The 20,666-nt window shown below is 39.3% G+C and overlaps 1 protein-coding gene across 3 annotated transcripts in view; it reads left to right on the top strand.

Moving 5' to 3' along the window:
* Positions 1-15,025, top strand: part of N4BP2 (NEDD4 binding protein 2) — a 35,461-nt gene extending 20,436 nt beyond the window's left edge. For 2 of the 3 annotated variants that reach the window (XM_059844960.1, XM_059844957.1), the window contains exons 11-19: positions 649-734; positions 1,442-1,484; positions 2,471-2,706; positions 4,127-4,245; positions 5,538-5,676; positions 5,780-5,965; positions 8,177-8,345; positions 10,032-10,155; positions 10,921-15,025. In XM_059844960.1, coding sequence (XP_059700943.1) covers positions 649-734; positions 1,442-1,484; positions 2,471-2,706; positions 4,127-4,245; positions 5,538-5,676; positions 5,780-5,965; positions 8,177-8,345; positions 10,032-10,155; positions 10,921-10,966 — 1,148 coding nt within the window. In that variant the 3' untranslated portion in view covers positions 10,967-15,025. The remainder of the gene's footprint in view (positions 1-648; positions 735-1,441; positions 1,485-2,470; positions 2,707-4,126; positions 4,246-5,537; positions 5,677-5,779; positions 5,966-8,176; positions 8,346-10,031; positions 10,156-10,920) is intronic. The other variant, XM_059844961.1, reaches the window with a different exon arrangement.
* The last annotated feature ends 5,641 nt before the right edge of the window (positions 15,026-20,666 follow it).

Below are 20,666 nucleotides of genomic sequence, written 5' to 3'. Positions count from 1 at the left end.
TTATAGCAGAAAAGTGTTTTATTGTGTCTGAAGTATGCCCAACATTTTTACTTGACACATACATACTTCTTGCTTTTTTTATTTTTGAAAGGGTGAGAAATACCCATTTTAGGAAAAAGAGCTTTTGTTATGATACCATGATAATTTCTGCTGTTTCCTTTAGAGTTTGGGGGGATGCCTGGAGTTTGTCTTTCTGAGTTTGTGTGTTGGAATGAAGGGACGTGGCTCATGTTGGGCTGTGGTGGGTATGTTGTACAGAAAAGGAGTTGCCATGTGGATTGCAATGGATCATGGGGAATCACAGTTTCATGGATGAAACTGTGGTTTTCAATCAACAACAGCTTTGTAAAAGAAAGGTCTGCTAGAAAAACTGAAAGCAGGAGGAAAAATACCATTGTCCAGGTAGTCATATTTCAACAATATACAGTTAATGTTAACTTGTTTCTTTCCTAGCCTTTCAGAGTTTTTGAACAGCTGAAAACAATTTCTGTGGAACGTGCTTTTTTGTTTAGGAGTTTTTTTTAGGCATGACCAGTTTATGTAAAATATCTAAAGTTAAAATTACTAAGTCTCGGATACTGTACTTTAATTGCTTACATAAGTTTTTATAGAATGCTTTTAATGAATATATTCTCTTTGTTCCTCAAGGTTCACTAACTGTTGAGGATTGTGTGGTTCATATTGATCTGAATTTGGCAAAAGTGATTCATGAAAAATGGAAAGAATCTATTCTGGTCAGTAGATTTCTTGCTTATGTTACATTGTGGCCTGCCTGTATTTTGTCAGACCATTTGTCTGCATAAGTCTTGGTCTAAAGGTGTTATCTTTGCAAGAACAATGATAAAATGTATAGTAGTTTGTAAATGAAATGTGTGGAGTGTATCAGTATGTCATAATCATTGGAGCTATTGAAAGATGTTCTAAGGGATGTTATGAATGCCTCATCATGAAAACAAGATTCTTAAAAAAGAACGATCATAGTGCACAATTTCACTACAAGATTGATGAAGAATTCCACAGGCCAAAAATCCTTATTGGTTTTTTGACCTGTAAAAACAATTATTTCATAAATTTTTGTGTATACAAAACATCTCCATGTGCAATAATTGAGATGAGTTCTCTAGCCTGTGTTCCTTTACAGCTCTATGAAATTTGGAATACCTTTTGGCAAAATTTTTTTTGGTTTATGTAATTAAGGCTGTGAAGTCTTAGCAGTGGGGCATGTTTCTCTGGTTTGATGTGTTTATAGAAAGATAATTCTAGCTTACAAATTCCACTTCAGAATTATTTTTCCTAAATATATTTCTTTTAAAATGCTGAATCTTTGAGAAATATTGCAAGACCTTATTTTGAAACTGCTTTAATTAGAAGCTAAGACTTGCAGAGTTTTCCTGCAGAATTCATAACTTATAGCATTCATGATTTTACTATTTTTATTTAGAAGCGTCAGAGGAGAGATGAATCATGTAAGTTGTCTGCAGAAGGTATGTTCATGTATTTCTTTTAATTGTAAAAATACTTAATGTTCATTATAAAAGCATTTAATTATTTGAAACTTAAAGTTGCAAATACTCCATCCATCGAAAAGTGATGTTTTTATTTATTGGGCTAAATTTCATTGCCTTTGGATCCATTTACCTATCTCTTATGATGTGTGTGGGGGGGGAGAGGAGTTAATTATAAGCAAATGACTAGTTACAGATAAAGCCTATAATTTTGTGTCATTCAGAAAACTTGGAGAAGCTCTGGTTGAAGCAGACAGTTGTTTGGTAGGAATTCTCTGTGGCAAGAAAAGGAGCAGGCAGAGAATTACTAGCAGAGTAAGATTTCTGCAGGTGAGGAAGGGAGGTCAGGAATACAACACTGACGTGTTGTTTGTCAGAGGTGATTTTAGCAGGAAGATGGATGCCTTGTTTAAAAAGTGTTAACATCTCTTGCAATCCAGTTTTCATTCAGCTCCCAGAAGAAATGTCCCTCTGTGGCAGAACCCCACCGCAGACTTGGACTGCAGTGTGGGTGCAAATTAGTGACCAAATAATGCTGTTGCCATTAACTTGTAGAAGTGGAAAACCAGATTGTTAAACATCTGTCCTTAAGTTGTAGAAGAAAGGCAGGTAAATAGATGAGTCAGTGATTATTTTATAAAAGCAAACAACCCCTCACTTAATGTGTGTGCAAGGTGATTTACAGCTGTAAGATACATCTTAGCACTTGAAAATTGGTGAGGAAGTCTGATGGTTTTCTTTTGTTTCATGAAATAGATAAAGATGATCAGACAGTCTTTGGAAAATGGAAGTGAAGAAGGTGGAAGCAATGTGTTGGTTTCTGGTTTAGCATTAATAATCTTGTTTTAACAAAATTCAAACTGTATAGGTTGAAAAATTTGTCTTAATTATTTTGGCATTGCATGTATATATAACATAATAAGTGTTTTGTCACCTTACTTTTACTGCTTTTGAATGTCCTACAGTGTTTCAGCAGATAGATACAGATGACTCAGAAGTGCTGCTGTCTCAGAATGCAGACAGCGAAATACAGAAGAAAAAATCGAGCTCGGCTGCAGACCCATCTAATGATATACAGACAAAAACCCCAGCAACGTCAGATGTTTTTCCATTTATGGATCACTGGAATGCTCAGATTCAGAAAGTTTCTCTCAGGCAAATAATTTCTGAGGAAATAGCAATGCAGGAGAGAGAGGACCTGGTATGGATAGCACCATTTTTAAAATGTCGTTTAGATTCATTACTTATAGTGAAATAGAGTATGTCTTATTTGGTAACTCATCCCTGTGCTGCTGCTGATTACAGCTTGAATTTCTGAGACAAATGCATGCCAATTAGTATTGTTGATAACTGTGATACAGGAGTGTGCTTGAGGTAGATGGTTCTGTTTGAAAAATACAGTCTCATTTAGAAAATTAAATTTTGGTTGTTTCACAAACAGATCATGCTGCATTTTACTATCCAAGTTAGCATTTGTGTTTGGTTTAATTGTTTTTTGGTTGCTCAGCTAAAACCAAAGATCAGTGTGATCTTCCATGCTTTTTATTGTGACAGCAGTATCCAAACAAGTCCTTAGTTGGCTTCATGCCTTGTTTAGAAGTGTACTGAATTGGTTGAATTTTTTTTTTTTTTTTTTTTGTTAGGAGAACCCACAACATTCCTAACAGATGAGACATTAAAATAAGTACTTGAAGTTAATCTCAAATAAGTTTCTGTACCTTCTTCTAAAGTAGTTCTTTAACAGATTTTACTAGTTCTTTGTTTTCCACACAGAATTCCTGTACCCTGCCTGTTTGGCTTGTGCCTGATACTGCCCTCTGCTGCCCCACTGATGTTCAGAACAGGCGTTCTTATTTGTAATAGTCTCTGATAAGCAGCTGTCCTAAAGTAGAGGAGCTCTGAACTGATGCAGAAAGTTGTATGAATTAGCCTATACTTGGAAAATGGCTTGTAGATTCTTTCTTTGAACTGCATGTATGTGCCCTACTGATAACAGCAAATGTCACGTCCACAGCTTTACTTTCAGTTTGAGTTCATGGAGCTTGGCTTTATTTTGATCACTTTTTTTTCTTTTCTTAAAAAAATCTGAATATTGGAATGACCAGTCCAATTGATTATAGGTTATAATTATGTCACCTTCTCAGATGACAAGAAAGAATATTTATTATAGACACAGCTTCAGATATATCAAACCGAAATTGTTTATGCTGCTTAATAATAAAGTATTGTTTCAACCCCATGCCCTCAGTATAGAGAAAATATGTGGACTTTGCACAAGCTTAGCACTGGACTGAATGGACTGGCAGGGAATAAATTCCAAAACTTAAACTCCTCCTAAAAATCTTCATTTTACTTTGTCCAAATTATGAGGGAGCTCCAGCTGCATTACTTCAAAAGACTGCAGAGTACTGCATGGTGTATGATACAACTCACCTGTCCTTACTGTATGCTGACTAGTGTGGCAGGCTGATATGGCACATTGTCATTGCTGTGGGTGCATACCAACTGAATAGATACTTTTAAAATCGTAACAAATAACAGAAAAGTTGGATTGCCTCCACCTTTACTGTATTCTTTTCTAATGAAGAACTTGTAATATATTTCTTTTGTCTTCTGCGTAGAATCGTGTTCCTTCTACAGCCAGGAAAGACTGTGCTGCTAAACTAAAGGAGAAGCAGCTTTTTGAGATGTTTCCAACTATTAATCAAAATTTCTTAATGGATGTCTTCAGGGACAACAAGTAAGAAATCCTTTTACTTCTTTGTAAAAGTGGTACTCAGTTACAGTCATAAATACTGAGAGTTAAGATACTACTAAAGAATGGCTTTTTGCACAGTAGCGCTTTTTGTTACTCTAAATAAACGCTAGCTGGTTTAAAGGCGAAAAGTGTATAAAACTCAGTTTAGACACATTTCTTTTTAGGGCAGAATAGACAGTTTGTTTCACTGGGAGAAGAATGTCTCTTGCTATTGACCACTGCCTGGCTGTCAGTGGAATTGCATATTTTCTTGAGATCTGGGGTTTAAATCTAGTGGGGAAAATGAGTGGGTGTGGTAATAGGAAATGGCATCTGCCCAAGAGGAAAACATGACCATCACCTGGTGTTACCTGTGAGTACTTTCCTGCTTACTGCTGCTCTGAGGGAATGAGCCATCTCTCTATGCCTTCCTGCTGACATTCTCTCTTCTGCATTATGTTTCTGGGATATATGTCTACCTTCTTAAATCCAAGTTTCTGAGAAGTGAACTTTTTTTTTTCAAGAGAAGCATCTTTTTTCACCTTGGCCATTTGAATGTCTCTCTGCATATGGGTTTGCATACCTGCTTGTCAGTCATGCTGCTTGTTCAGGTTGTTATAAAAATCTTTCCTGTTTAAAATACATCCTTCATCCATTTTTATAATTCAAACAGTTCACCATCTAATTTTTCACATTCAAAATTGTCCTCATAGTGTTGCCTTTCCCAAAATCTGTCTTTGCTTTTGATCAGTCAGCTCTTGTTAGCTTACTAAAGAGCAAGAATAAAGAAGAAAAATGGCTTATTAGAAAGCTCTTGGTAACTGATGTCTGACTTAATTAAATTTGATAACAAACTTTGACTAAAAATACAAGGAATTTCCCTCATTAGGATTTCAGAAAACTGAGCTAGTTTTAAATTAGTTTGAACTATCTAACCCTGACCAGAGAAGATTTGAGATTAACTATCTTACTCAGCCCAAAGGGCAGCATTTATTAATATCTCTTTGATTAAGGTAGGATGCAATTTATTTCAGTTATGTCATTTTCCTTTTAATGTTCAAGTGCCCCTCAGTTATGTTTCAGTCAACCAAGACTGCATGTTTGTTGATGCCAATAATGCTCTACAAGGAGCCTGCAAGCCTTTCTTTAATAAGCTGGAATATTCCATTCCAGTGTTTATTTTCATTGTAATCTAGTTCTGTAACAATATCAACATTTGTTATAATGAATTTAGTTAAATACAACAGCTATTAATATATATTTGTTAAGTCACAGATTTCATTTATCCTTTACAGCTACTCTTTAGAACAAACTGAACAGTTTCTGAACTGTGTTCTGGAGGCAGATCCTGTACAAACAGTTGTAGCTCAAGAAACTGCTCAGCAAAATGAAATTGTTTCTTCCTACAGTGCTGCAAAGAACCGTGAGAAGAAGGTATTTACATTTTTTTAAACCATAGTTACAAACATAGCCCAAACTGTGCTAATGAAAACAGCCTACAATGCACCGGTAACTTCAACAATGCGAATTCCTACAGGCAAAAAAAAGTAAGGAAGAGGATGATCCTTTATGTGAAATGTTTCAAGACTTTGAGTATCCACAATATGATGATTTAAGAGCAGAAGCTTTTTGTCACCAGCAGAAGAGACAGGAATGTTTGAAAAAGGCTGGAGAGGCCTATCGCATGGGTATGAAGCCTGTGGCGGCATTTTATGCACATCAGGTAAACAAAAATATTGTGCTTTTTGTCTGAACTTAGGGAGGTATTTAAACCCTGAATTGGAAGTGATAAGGAAAACATCTGGCCTGCTAGAGTTGATGAATTTGGTCACTGTTCCCTGTATGCTATATTGGCAATCACAAGTAAATTTGCTCCCACTAGTAATGAGAAGGAAGCTAACAGGAAGCTAATGTAACCAAATCTGGTGTGGGACCTCATGAAAGGTGATATCTAGTGCTTATTCACACATGCTTCTTTGTCTTAGATCTCACTCACATCACATCACATCCTTGTAAACACCAAGATTTGTGTCCAAGTGGTCTGGCTAGGTTCACTGGAGTGTGACATGGACTGCAACAAACATAATTTTTTTGAATCCTCTGTATATGTTGGTGCTGAACTGTTCTTAGACACATCTTCTGTACTTTATAGGAGTCAGACAGGTGTTAAGATGTCATCTTTTGCCACAGAATCTTGTTTGCTTCATCCTCCATAAATCTTGGGCAAGATTGCTGCCTGATGTCTTCGCTTCTTCATTCTATCTTTATGGCTACAGTCTGTCTTGGGTTGGGATAAATGAGGTGTGTATGTCATGCTTTTCACAATACATCTGGTTATGGATGCTAGATCTGCTGCTGATCAGTCTTGCATGCTCTGGCCTTGGAGCACAAGCTCTTTGGTCTTGATTCAGGCCCATTTCTTAGTATGCACCAGTTTGAGTACTGCTGATCAGTGCTGTTGATCCTACTCTTGGTTTTAAGTCTCATCTCTTTTTGTAATCAGAGTTCCTCTACATTGGCTTTTTAGTGCCTTCACAGGAGACCCCTCCCCAAATATCTTCAAAGGCTGTAGTTTTCCCCTGATCTAAGAGTATATAAAATTTCAGTAAGAATTCACATTATAGAAGCATTTAATTCTAAACTTTGATTATGACAGAACAAAAATGTAATACTAAATCACTTGAATTTGCTTATTCAAAAAGTTTTCATGCAGGTGGTGTAACTCTGAATGTTTAGATTGTTACTGTGCATGCAGGTAGTACAGATTATCAATTTTTATAATGATTTTTATGGTTTTTATGTGTTTTACTCTATTTCATACATTCTTGAAGTTTTGAGACAAAGATGTGTAGGATTTTAAATAGAAATATAATTTCAAGTCCTGTCTTACTTCTGTTCTTATCCATAAGAACAAATACAATCTGTTGTAAATCTATTGAAATTTATTTATTATATACTTTAGGTAATAAAAAGGCAAACTAAGCTACCTTTATTAATAAAAAATACTTTATGCTTGGTGGCCTTTGTCTTGGGAATCCTTTGCAAGTGGGTTACAGAGCTGCTGTCTTGGGTCTGACACTAACACACTTCAGGTGATCCACTTTAAAAAAGTGTAAGACAGATTTTCACTTTTGTTCTCTTGAGCCTTTGTCAGTCCAATACCTGGAGTTCCTTCCATTCCCTTTTAGACTGTGCCTACAGATCTTCAAGGACATAATTTGTTGCTTTGATCTCTCAGATATTACCATTGCAAGGTTCATGGGAAGGAGTTGGTACTTGTTCACATTGTAGTAAGGTGACTAACTGTACTGCTCCTCGCCCTCATTCCAGAAGAGACTTAGAGATGATAGACATCATCATCATCATCACTATTATTATTATTGTTGTTGTTGTTGTTGCTGTTGTTATTAATTATAATTATAATAATGTCATTTACCCTTGGCTTGTCTGAAGTTTTGGGAATGCATTCGGAAGAATTAACCTCAAATACAAATATCAGCAGGCTTTTCCTAATCTGTTGGGCAGTTTCTCTGACACTGTTTCATTATAATTTTAGCAAAATACTTGCAGGAAATAAAAAAATCTGTTGTTAGAAAAATAAATTTGCAACTCACTAGGCAGTGTAACTTTTTAGCTTATGTACAGACCTTATGATTTTGTGCCTTTTCTGCCTGTTTTTTCCTCCTTGTAAGGCTTTTGTTATAATGTCTTCTTTGTGCCAGCTTTGAGTAGTTTCTCACAAACAGATTTAATGAAATCTTCTGTGAGTAGGTCTCACTGAGCATCTTGCAGAAGTTCTGCTAGAATTATAAATTTTACTAGTTCAAACTTGAAGTAAAAGCACCCTGCCAGTGGTGTCATTTTGAAATCACTGAGCAGTGTGGAGCTTAAATTATTTCTTGGTGTGTAATAGTCACTGTGCTTATGAATAAAGGGTCGCCTTCATGAGCAGAAGATGAAAGAAGCTAACCATGCTGCTGCTGTACAAATCTTTGAGAGAGTAAATACTTCCTTGCTGCCTATGAACGTGTTGGATTTGCATGGTCTCCATGTGGATGAAGCTGTGAATCAGTTGTCCAGAGTACTGCAGGAAAAAAGTGAAGGTAGGGTTTAGGTAAAAATTCTTACCTCTAAAAATGATTCTCATTTTCTCTTAAGAAATCATGATACATGGCAATAGTAGAGGGAATTAATGTGCTTTAATAATATGTATGTTAAAAACAACTAGGCTTTGTGTTGTCTTGTTTTCAAAGTACACCAGTGGAATTGTTTTTCTTTGTCATGACAATGATTCTTGTTGCTTTCTGTCTTGCCCCCCTCCCCCTGCTTCTTTGTAAATGTTCTTTTTTGTGTTTTATCCCATTTTATTACTATTACTGAATACTTGGCCTGTCCTTCATGACATTTTTTACTGAGGTGATGATGCAAATATATGTGTCCCCATTGCATTGCTTTGTCACAACTATGTTACTTTTATAATCTTAAAAGAAAAATTACTGTGTTGGAATTCTAACAACAGTGATGATACTGTCTTCAACTTCTACATGAAAGTGTGAGATTTGAGCTACCTTTCAGAAACTTCAGTATCAGTTTGTTGGCAGCATCGCTTGAGATCAGAATATTGATGGTTCCAGAAATATCATTTTATGCAGTTTTGCTTGAGAGCTCATTTTTTCTCGTAGTGGAGAGTTCAAGTACTTCATGAGTGTCCATGCTGTAAAAAGATCAATTTTCTGCATTACTAGTTTACCCTCTAAATTTAAGCACACTGGGAATGCTTCTATAACAAATATTTCTTACGCAAGGTACTGCCACACAAACCGGATTTTTTTTGAAACAGTTCCTCCACAGAGTGTAAATAAAAGTGTTCAGTGAGGCTTTAGGTAACCCTTGTCTTTGAGTATGCATCAGAGATAATTAAATTCCATTATCTGGTGCAATTCCTGCAATGATATTTGTATAATTTAAACTGTAACCTAATGCTTTTTAGAACTAAATTTCCAGAACTGTACTTAAATCAGCAATGCTGAAATTGACAGTAGGGGCTCTCTGTTCAGTCTGTTTACCTAAATCTGAAAAAAAAAAGAAATTAATTTCACTGTATGTACAAGGGAAAAGGATCAATACTGGGAACTTTATTTTACTGGCAGAATTAACAGTAAATAAATATAAAACCTAAAAAAAGTTACGGTGTGGGGGAGAGTAGTTGAAAAAACACGTCATGTGAACTGATAATTCCAAACTGGCAGATCTAGTTGTGAGAATCCAATTTCATTTGTATTTCCTCTTTTTCAAACTCTTCATCAGTTTAGGTTGCTGTTATCTCTGGGAAGAGAGCAATTTCTTTTGTTATCATGGCTAAGTGCCCTAATAAAACTCATAGAATGTGTTGATCTGTTGATTTCCATGCTCCAACATAGCGGAAAATAGTCCAAATAATGTGGCATAAGTATCAAAAGCTGGATTTATATTTTATTTCTTCTAAATTTCTTTATTCAATAAAATGTTATTTCACATTAATTTAAGATAAAACAGTAAACCTTCTATGAAATTGGAAGGATTTTGTGATGATCACAATATGCATTTTGCAAGCAATCTAGATTTCAAAAGTTTGCCTTTTTCAGAATGGGGGAAAATTGCTATTTGTATCTAAAATATGCATATCATCATGGGAAAACAAAGCTCCAAATGAGTAGTGAGAGTTTTCAGAAGAATGCATGGAAGGCTTATACTGCATGCCAAGTCTCTGCTGAGGACAACTTTAACCGTTGCAATTCCTGCTGTTGCAGAGTACCAGCAGAGTGGTGGTAAACCATATCTCAGTGTTATCACGGGAAGAGGAAGCCATAGTCAGGGAGGAGTTGCTCGCATCAGACCAGCAGCAATCCGATACCTCACAAGCCACAATTTCAGGTGAGTTTAGATTTTTGTTACTGATAAATTTTTTTTTTTCTTAACCCACATTTAAATAACTGAAAATTAAAGTTTAGTTTTAGAATGCTGTTAAACTACTACACAGATGACAGCAGGTCTGCTGTTTCAGATTAAATTAACTCAGTTGTTTCACAAATCCAATGCAGTTGTGTTGCACCTATTAAATGTTAGATCCTTTCCTCTGAGATAGTTTAATTCCATATTTCCATTCAAGATCGCTAGCTTTACTGTGAAAAGTTGTTAATCCTGCTTTTTATTTGTTCCCAATACTTGCATTTTTGTTTATGAGGGATAGCAATTTAGTAAGTCTGGGCTGGCACCAGTGTGTTTGCTGCTTTTTATATAGAGCAGTGTAGGAAGGTGAGACACAAAACCAGCAATGACTTCCCATTTTCTTCTTGGCTTCTACAAAATAGAAGGATGAAAATCCATTTTGAAAGAAGAGGGAATGAAAGGGGAATAGGAATAGAGGAACAGAATTAATATAACCAGGAATATTGGGCAGCTTTTTCTTTGCACAAATCTTCATCTTAGTTTCTGCTTTTTCCAGGTCTTCATATTTCCAAACACTGATAAATCCTCCTTCAGTGTCACATCTGAGGACATAATGCTGATTTCCTGACTCTCACATGCACATACAATTTACTGAGGACCTTAGCACTTTCCATATGTTTGATGAGAATTGAAGGTGATGGCATCGCATATAGTTTACATGTTGAAGCTTTTTTTTTTCTTGTTTCATAGGTTCACAGAAATAAAACCAGGCTGCCTGAAAGTCATGCTGAATTGAGGAGTTATGGAAAGAGAAATACAGAAACTGAGGTGTCAGATGACTGCCGAGTAACAGAAAAAAAAACCCTGTTTTGAACTGCACTGGTATTTTTTAGTCTGTTTTAAAGGATGATATTTTATTAGAACTGGTCTCAATTTACAGCAAGTGGATTTGTCAGTATGTTTCCAATAAATTTTTGTGTGGAATAGAACTTTTTTTGAACCTGCAAAAGAAAGATACTTAAAAGGATTTGAAATCTCAGAAATGCAGATTAAGAATTTTGCTGAGAAATATATGATGTTTTTAACAGAAGTAAGGTACAATTTTTAATACAACTGTCTTCTTAGCATACCTAATCTGCCTCTTGACCCTTGCACTTCTTTTTTGCTGTGGCTTCTGTACTTCTAAAACATATTATCTTGTACAAAGTTATTTTGTAATTCAGAACTTTGTGCTAAACCCTTCAGAAGAGCAAAGGAGAGGCTGAAACTGAGCAACTACTGGTATTTCAAATCCAGTTACATCTGAGTGCTGAGTATTTCCAGGTTTCTTTAAAAATCTGGTGTCTTTTTAGTGGTTATGTTATGATTTGACCAGTTCTGTTATCCTTACTTCATTCTAAACTTCTCCAAATACTGAAGGAGGTGGCATATAAGGCCTGTGCATTAAGGCCAGCTGTGTGTTTGGTAATTTGGCAGTGTGATCTCTTAAAGAGATGCTGTTATTCAATCTCTTTTGGAGATCCACCTACTGGATTAAAATTGTTTCTTTCTTTGTGGCTTTTTAAATTCAGCAAATGCAGTACTATTTTACTTTACAAGTGTCTAATAATGATGTCTTCATTCTCTGTGTATTGTTTGGTGATTTCCTTGTAGAAAATATGATTATGAGACGTTTTAAAAGTATTTTTAACATCAAAGTGAATGTTAATATTGCAGAAGCAATTGCCTAACTGGAAAATCTGGGAGCACAAAAGTTACTCTGATTTCAGTGGTGTTGCATCAGCATCTAGAAATATCTATGTAAAAAACCAAAACGACATAAAAAGACCCCAAACAAAACCGTTCAAAAATTAAATACAAACATCTCTACTTATGCAAGTGTTTTCAGTAAACAATCAGAACACTTTTTTAATAGGAATATCTTCTAGAATACATCGCTATTTTTATTTATATCTTTGCTTCCTGAAAGGCATATGAATTTTTGTTGTACAGCTTTTTCAGAACAGCTGTGAGTTGTGTATTAGGAATAATATTAATGGATTAAGGATTAATGTGAGGAATTTTTAAATTTTAACCACTTTGCAGTAAATTTTATTGAGGAACTACATGCACATAAAATTTGTATATGAATCCATATGTGTGTGCAAGTTCTGCAGTTTGCATACATGAGTACCAATAAACAAAGAACTTGTGTGAGAAAAGCTATCCACAGAAATAGGTTTCACTTGAAAACGTGTCTGTATAAGTTGCAGACAGCCTGAAAGACGTGATGTTTCCTGAATATATCTGTATTTACTCTAATACATGCACAGTGACTGTGATGCATTGTAGACTTAAAAATAAGTTTGTCATGCTTCAGCAGATAGAGTAATCTTTTCCTGGTGATTTCAAGTGGAAGAATAGCTTGAGTAATACTTAATCAAAGGGATTCTTTCTATAATAATAGACTGCCATAATAAGTTTTATATTTTTTATGGGTACTTAGTTCATCTGAATTGTGTCCTTTCTCTGTTTCCTTCTCTCTGCCCTGCTCTGGGAATCAGTGAGTGAAATACAAAAGATCTGTGGTCCCCATACAGCACTAACAGAGTTTTTTCTGCCACTGCATGATGTCCTGTGTGAAGTCCACACTCCATCCTCTGTCACAGTGCCTAAAATGGATTGAGATGCTGTTTAGGCACTTGGCCTCAAGACAGCAGTTCAGACTATCAGCTGTACAGGGTTACAAATGCTAGAATTATCTCACCGGAGCCAAAATCTTTGTTTTGGACCAAGGGACTTCCTTCTGTTCCTGAACAGGTTTTCCTTAGTGCTGCTGTTTATACCAAATGGAATTGCAGCTCTCTGGGACAGCTCTTTGCAGTACAGTCCCTGTTGGTTGGCCTGGGTGGCTGTTGTGTGTTGAGCTGCTTGGGTGCCCAAGCCCTACAGAGATGTGCCTGTAAACAAGGAAGTGCCAACACTTCTGGTTGTTTTGGGAGGCAGCCTGATTCACTCAGCATATTCACACCATTCCTGACATGGACAAAGACAGCTTAGATTTCAGTTCAAAAGACAGGCAGAAAAAGTTGTCGTCTTGCCCATCTGTTCATCATAATCTAGTTGACAACTTTACCCTGGAGATGAGAAACACAGCTTTTTGCCTTCTTCTGGCTTAGCAAGTGGATGATAATGATTGAACTTGACTCTCACTTCCCCAGAACATGCTCTGACCAACATGCTGAGGAATATTTTTGAAGTTGCCACTTCCTGAGCCTCTTTCAGAATTACCACTGCACACTAAAGGGCAAGCTTAAGGGGACAAAAGAGATTAAAGAATTAAAAGTGCATACAGTGTCTGGGAGTGGGCTAAGACTTTTCAGAAAGGAACTGTTCCTGGTGAGCTTCAGTGTCCTTTCATACTATTTTTTCATCCTTTAGTCCTATTTGGATAAATACATTAAAAATGTTCAGGGTAAAATCAGCCTTTCCCAGTGCTAGGAGAATTTTTCTTCAGTCTGTCAAAGTGAGCAGAGAAATACACAGCTCAAGAGCCATCTGGAATACTTTCCTCTCTTGCTCTGTTCACTGGCTTTCCTTGGGGTGGAGGTTGAGGTTCACAAACGTACTCTGAATGCCCTGCCTGGGGTAGATTGGTCATTCACCTAGCATGTGTTGTTTGACTACCAGCTGAACTTTGATGGAGATGATGGCTTAAAATCATAACACTGGCAGAACCACTCTTGCCTCTATCTGCTTCAGCAGCTCAAAATAAGGCATTGCAGTTCTGACTCTGAGAAAATGTAATGATCCTCTGAAGGATCTCAAGCACTTGCTTAAAAGCTGTGCTGAGCTGGATATAGAATAGGTCTGAAGATCAGTGCACGGAGTAAAAATAAGTCGTTTTATCAGTAAGGCTCTCCATGCCTTCAGCTACTTGCCAGTATTTCAGAAAAACAACACCAGAGTTCTTGTATTTCTCTGAGTTATTTTATAATGTATTCTGGGATTAATTCTTTGAAATATAATTATTTCAAAATGGTATTTCAAAGTAGGTTATATTTTAGAAGTTCCAACCATTCTGATGTCTCTTGCAATGAGAAACCTGAGGTATCGTGTAAATTCTGTATCGTCTTAAAATTAAAATAGCAGTATTGCCACCAGCACTCTGAAATAATGTACAACTAGTTTGTGTAGCACTTTCTATTCTATTCTTCAGCAGCATGTGATGGTGATGAATGGTAGCCTTTATTATGTGACTTTTTGTGTCTTCTTTTACAAAACATTGTAATAGTTATTCCAAATTTTAATTTAGGAAAATTACCAATTTTTAATATACAAAATTAATACTTGTGCTAACATTGATGAGTGATCTTAGAGTAAAAAAGAAAGGCCAGAGGTGCAATGAAGAAACTTGTCTGAAGTAATGTGACTGTTGAAAACCATTTCAGTTGATTGTGAAAGTAGTAGGGCAAAAATATTTCAGGATACCTTGACAATACACAAAGACTTTGGCTTTTGCTTTTAATACCATGTGGTACATCCCCCCTCAAAACCCAACCAAAGCCCAACTGTTCATGCTATTTCAGCTAAATAACTTTGCAGAGGATTAAATGAGCATATGTGAATATGCATGTGAAAACACCTAGTATTGCAGCTACCAATTGTAAAAGCTCTTAGGACCAGTACATTGGAAGATACAAATTTCTATTTTTAAATTAAAACAAAAAATGATTTTTTTATTTGTATAAAGTTGTACTTTTGCTGTTAACTATAATTTTGTTTTTTACTGAAATAGTTTTGTAATTTGCATTTAAAATTTCTAATATGAAATGGAATTTACAAAATCTAGTTTAATAAAGGATTTTTGTCACAAGTATAGCCTTCTGTCTTTCCTTGGAAAATTATGTTGCAGCTTCTATCAAATTTTTTTCAACTAGTAGTCTTGGAGTTCTGCATGAAAGCCACTTGCTTGGCTTCAGGATACCATCTGTAGGGAGATGAAGCAACCATCTGCAGGCATAAAAAGGAACAGATTTGTGGCCTGAATTTCAGTGCTGTGAGTGCGAGCTGAATGCTCAAATTACTGAAAACGAGGGTCATGGTTTCAGACTATTTTTTGACCTGAAGTAGCTGAAGAGATGCTATTCTAGGCTGGCTTACTCGTGGGAGAGTGAGAGCAGCAGTGTACACCAAGGGGAGGGGCAGTCTGACCACTGCAACAGTGGGGGTTTGGGGGAGGGAAGTGTTCTGCAGAGACCTCATTTATCAGGAGCCCATAGGTCAGGGGCACTGAGAGGCTGGATGCTGAGGGAGCCCAGTGCTGTGCTGTGGTTGATACAGAGCTAGTAAGCCTGGCTCTTTCCTGCTCTGTTCTGGTCAGGTGCAGGTATTTTCCTGTGTATTGTCCTAGAAGTGTGGAATGACACCAAAGTGCTGACTGGAGTCTAACCTATTTTATTAGCTCAGTTTGAGGACAGCTTGCTGTGACCCAAGATGACTCCTGCAGAATCATTCCTATGGCTTCATTGCCTTGCAGCTTGGGTTGACTGCAGAAACAAGTCAGGCTTGTGCATTTCCACAGCAAAGCCCTAACTCATAAGCTGTTCAGGAGAGCAGGGAAAACAGGTTTTGGGTAGACGTGGAAGCTCAGCAGTGCTGGTTTAAATGTGACGTGGCTGATCCTGAGCCACAGTTATTAGGCCACAGCATTGGTAAATGTCTCATTGGTTGTGGGCTCCTTACAGGACTCCCTGCTCTGGCAGTGTGGCTGAGGTCTAGCTTGGACCTTAGTCACAGTCTCTCAGTCATTAGTCTCTCACAATGATGTTTTAAGGTGGAGGTACCACTGCTGGACTTGCCTTCTGTCTTGAGGCAGCTTAACTCCTACCCTTGCATTCCATCCTGACTCACCAGTTTCTGTTTCAGTTCATGTCCTTTTCTTCCTGAGTGCTGGGATAGTCTTGAGCAGTTCTCTGCTTCCAGATAGGAGTTGGTTCTTCCAAAGCAACCCTGTACACTTCTGAGAGTCTGCCTCCCTATTTCAATGAGAGTAATAGGGTATTGTAGTCTGTCCTTAGGAAAATTATTTGAACTTTAGGACTGAAAACTGTACTGTGGTAAAATAAAAATATTGCTTGAGACAAACAGTTTGTCAGCTTAAATTATTAAAGCATAATTGAATGTGTCTGCTGGTGGAACATGTCAGGTAGCCTGACAATAGGTGGTGCCCTTGCCAATGGCATAGAGTGATGGTGGCAGCAGTTGTTACTGTGCCCCTACCAGAGCAGAGCTGTTTCTCTGTGTGACAGGTGCTAAAGGATGTTATTACACATCACGTGCTGTTCATTTCTTCCTCAGAGGGAGATACTGTATTTGGAGTATTATTTTGGTGAATTTTTTTCTTCTTTACAGATGGGTGGGGTAGAGTTGGTTTTCAAAATATACTTGCTGCTCTGGGCTAGAGGTGGGCAAGACAAGTTCATTTTTGCACACAGGTTTGAAGATGGTAGTGTCAAGGTTTCTCCATCAGCTACCCTGGGTTAGTTTTTGCAGGTTGGATGATTGGACAGATCAGTCTGTTTGGAAACCAACATAAAGACATTGTGCTGTTTGGTGAAGTTCTGTGCCACTGTGGATATTACTGGTGGCACAGTCTTCTTGAATACTATGATAGGGAAGGTCCCCCTCGATGTTGCTTGACTTTGCATCTTGAGGCCTGGCTGGGCTAGCAGGGGCTTCTCATTAGTTGCCACTAATTGGTAAGCAACTGCATGGATCAGTGTTATTTTTGTATTATCTTGAGAAACAGCATTCTACTTCATAGACATCTGTGGCTAGTCATACACACTGGTCAGGAGAGCAAGCGGTGGAAATCCTCTGCCAGAGCCACAGATCTAATCAAGTTGGTCTGTAAATGGAGAAATGGTAGCCCATTGAAGTTGGTGTATGGGAGCTCTCCATAATAGTGTTTGCTCCATGTCTGCTAACTCACAAGGCATTGCCTTGGATTCCTGTCTCGAAATCAGAGTAAAAAGGGCACCTGTGTGCCCTTCTTGCCTTTCCTGATTATCTCCTTTTACTGTCTTGCAGTGCTGTAAAGACAGGCTTGGGCATTTATCAAGATAAACATGTAAAGTAGCTACTTTGATATGCTGTAGACAGCAGAACATCCTTGGAGGGAGGATGCACTCTGGCTGGCAGGGGGGCTTCCCTTTGGAGCAGGTCAGAGCACCTATGTCAGGCTTCTGTTCTGAGTCTTCTTTTGGGGTAACATCTCCATGTTTATGGACTACAAAGGAAAAACTAGCTGGTGAGGCAGAGCCTCAGACTCAGCAGTGTAACTATCCCTGTCTCCTTCGAAGCAGGAGCAAGTGGGAAAAGCACATTACAACAAAACCAGCTGCTGCCGTCAGATTGCTGAGTTTCCCAAGGGGAACCCCACTGGCCTCTCCCATAGCTGGGGCAGGAGGCCTGGTTTGTATTCTGTCCTGACAAGACCAATGTAGTCAGCAGCACCAACGGGGCATGGCAAGGCCGCGGGTGTGGGGCTGGAGCAGGCACTGCGGAGCAGGGAGCAGGGTGTCTGCTTCCTCTGTGGGTGCCAGGCCGTGTGTGCCTGGCGATTCCGCCGGGCCCTGAGCCGGGAGCCGCCGCTTCCAGGGCGCGGAGCCACCGGCGCCGCCCGGGGCTGCGGGAGCAGGGAAGGGGGAGCCCCGGGACGGCTGCAGCGGGGCTGCTGAGGGGAGAGGCTCCCTCCGCCACCTCCCTGCTGTGACACAGCGCAGCCCGGCGTCTCCCGGGCAGAGCCGAAGGAGGAGCCAGCCTTTCCCTCGGCGCTGGCTCCCGGCGCCGGCCTCTGCTGGCCCGGGCGGCCGCGCCGGGAGCGCCTCGGCGGCTCTGAGGTCTGGGCCGGGCCCCGGGCTCGCCTCGCAGCCGGGGCAGCCCCAGGTGAGGGGTGGATTCACAGAGAAAACAACTGGGGCCTCCTCCACGCTTACAGCAAAGCCACTGGCGTTAGTTTTGTATTCGATCCAGGTGGCGGAAGGAAGTGTGAATGTCCCCCCCGGGAGAGAGAAAATGGTAAAAGTCAGAGAGTTTAGAGAAACAGATGTGGGTTTGCACATTCTGCACGTTCTCCCTTTGAAAATTTAAGGAAAAAAAATAAAATTAGGCTCTTTTAAAACAAAACAAGCACACATTTTGTGTGTTGTTTATATCTGTGGTGCTAGACAAGCAGCAATTAGCTTTTTTTTATAATGATCATCTAGAACAAGAGAAAGGCTTGTAGGGTTAAATACAGTCTGTATCAAGATTTACTTCCACAGCACTGCACACATCATACCCTCTGAAGCAGACCAAAATCAGAGCTGAGCAAATCTGAAGACAAAAAGGAAATCAGGCAGGGGGGGCAGCCTGAGAGGTCTGCTCTTAGCCCTATGTCTGCCCCATGAGGTGACAAATGTCCTCCCAGAGTGCCAACAAAAAAAAACCACAACCAGACAAACACAGAAAGAATCTTGTTCCTTCAATAGGGCAGATGGGTATTTTGGAAATAGTACCTGATTTGGGGGAAGAAGATTGAATTAGTTATTAGACACTGAAGCAGGTTGCCAGGGAGGCTGTTGGACATCCCAAAACAGGCATTGTTCAGAGCCAGGTTGGATAAGGCCTGGGGCAAGCTGGTCTAGTGGGAGGTATCCCTGTCCGTGGCCTGGGAGGCTGGGACTGGATGATCTTTAAGGTCCATTCCAACCCGTAAACATTCTATGATTATGTGATGTGACTGCTTTTATGCTAGGCTTTCTCAGAATGAGAGACGGGGGAGTTAAGTAACCCTCAGTGCAGTTCCTAAGCACGCTTCACTTTCAAAAAAGGGGATGTAGCTTTCATGTCACTCTGGAGGAAATCACTTCCCATATATTGTCCACCAGTTCCACACTGACGTCACGGGAGGAATTGTGCTAGGAAGTTAGGACACCAGATTCTGTGTATCAGATTCCAAGAAAACATTCAGTATGTAAATGTTAGTTTCGTCACATAGCCCATGTTGCTGACAACCTGATCTCAAGAGAACTATCCCACAGAAATAACTAATTTGTAAACACTACACAGTGGGGAAACATGAAAGTAATAAAGAATAGCTCTGTAGTTGAGACAGCAGAAAGCTGTGGTGTCAGAAAGTGGGGAAATCTTTGCCAGCCTTCCCTCAGAAGTGTATGGGTTTAATGCGTGGAGCTGCAGCAGTCTTGAAAGAGGCTGGATGAATGGAGATGACCGCACCCAAATCTTGGCACCAAACCCAAGTTTGATCATTGTTTGCACAACTCAGGGTTTTCTGGTTTGGTCCTGAGAGGTCTGTGCTGCTCAGGCATGCCCAGTTCTGAGTTGCTTTGTGTAATGTACCCATCTCAGCCCTGCACCCAGAAACTGGGAAGCTCAGGGCCAAATCCTGCAGAGCAGGAGTAGCTGGAGGGCTGCTTTGTGGCCACCTGAAGCATAGGGCAAGCCTGTCACTGAAGAGGAAGAGGCAATGAATGGCATGGGAAGGGACTCAGGAGCTGAGTTGAGTTGAAAGTTGAACTTTGTAACTCAGGAAAGATGCAAGAGAGTCCACAGGGAGGGGGTGGCATTTTAAGCGTGTTCCTTCATTTAGGCTTCTCTGGAGGGCTTTGACTCACCTTCTGAAGGCCTCTAGTTCTGCCCACACAATGTGTCAGGAGACTGCCTTATGCTGGATTTCGGGTTCTGCTTTATCAGGCTTCAGTTTGTGCCCCTTCACTACCAAACCTGAGGGGTATCTAACCCACAATGTTAGGTTCATGAGGAGCCAAAACCTAAGCTCATGAAGGTGCAGTAAATAATGTGTGAGAGTTTTACCAAAATCCGTATAGGAAGTGCTTGTGAGACTGCGTTTTCATTTCCTCTTTCAGATTGAGTGCTCTCGCAATGCGTAATGCAGAAGTTACTGTGCCTGGTCTGCTTCAGAGACTCCCTTAGCAATGCTCTCTGCCATGCCGTGAGGAAGCCTCCCTTTTGCTGAGGTGTCTGTTCCTGGGAAGGGAATGACTTCACCCGCAGGCTGAAATGTGTCTGGGCGACCTACCTGATTTCCTCTATACGGCCCAGGAACTCAGGGGAAAGCAAATAGGCACATCCCAGTTTTCCCAACACACAGCAGGAATTCTGACCACATACATTTTTCCTGCCTCCCTTTGAAAATGATACCAAAATAGAATTAGGCTCTTTTTTCACAAAATAAGTGTATATCTTCTTGTGTTTTGTTTATATGTCTGTTGTTTATACATCTGTTGCAGTGGCTCGACATAAGCAACAATTTGCTTTATTTTGTGTAATTTAATGATCATCTGGGACAGGAGAAAGGCTTGTAGGGTTAGAGTGTCATGGTTTACTTGCTGAGCATTGCACATACCACACTATCCGACGCAGACCAAAATCTGAGCTGAGTGAATCTGAGAACTAAAAGGAAATCAGGCAGGAAGGAGAGGAGCAGCATC

Source organism: Haemorhous mexicanus, chromosome 4 (assembly GCF_027477595.1).
Source record: "Haemorhous mexicanus isolate bHaeMex1 chromosome 4, bHaeMex1.pri, whole genome shotgun sequence".
Classification (NCBI taxonomy): domain Eukaryota; kingdom Metazoa; phylum Chordata; class Aves; order Passeriformes; family Fringillidae; genus Haemorhous; species Haemorhous mexicanus.
This window is presented reverse-complemented; position numbering and strand designations above follow the sequence as displayed.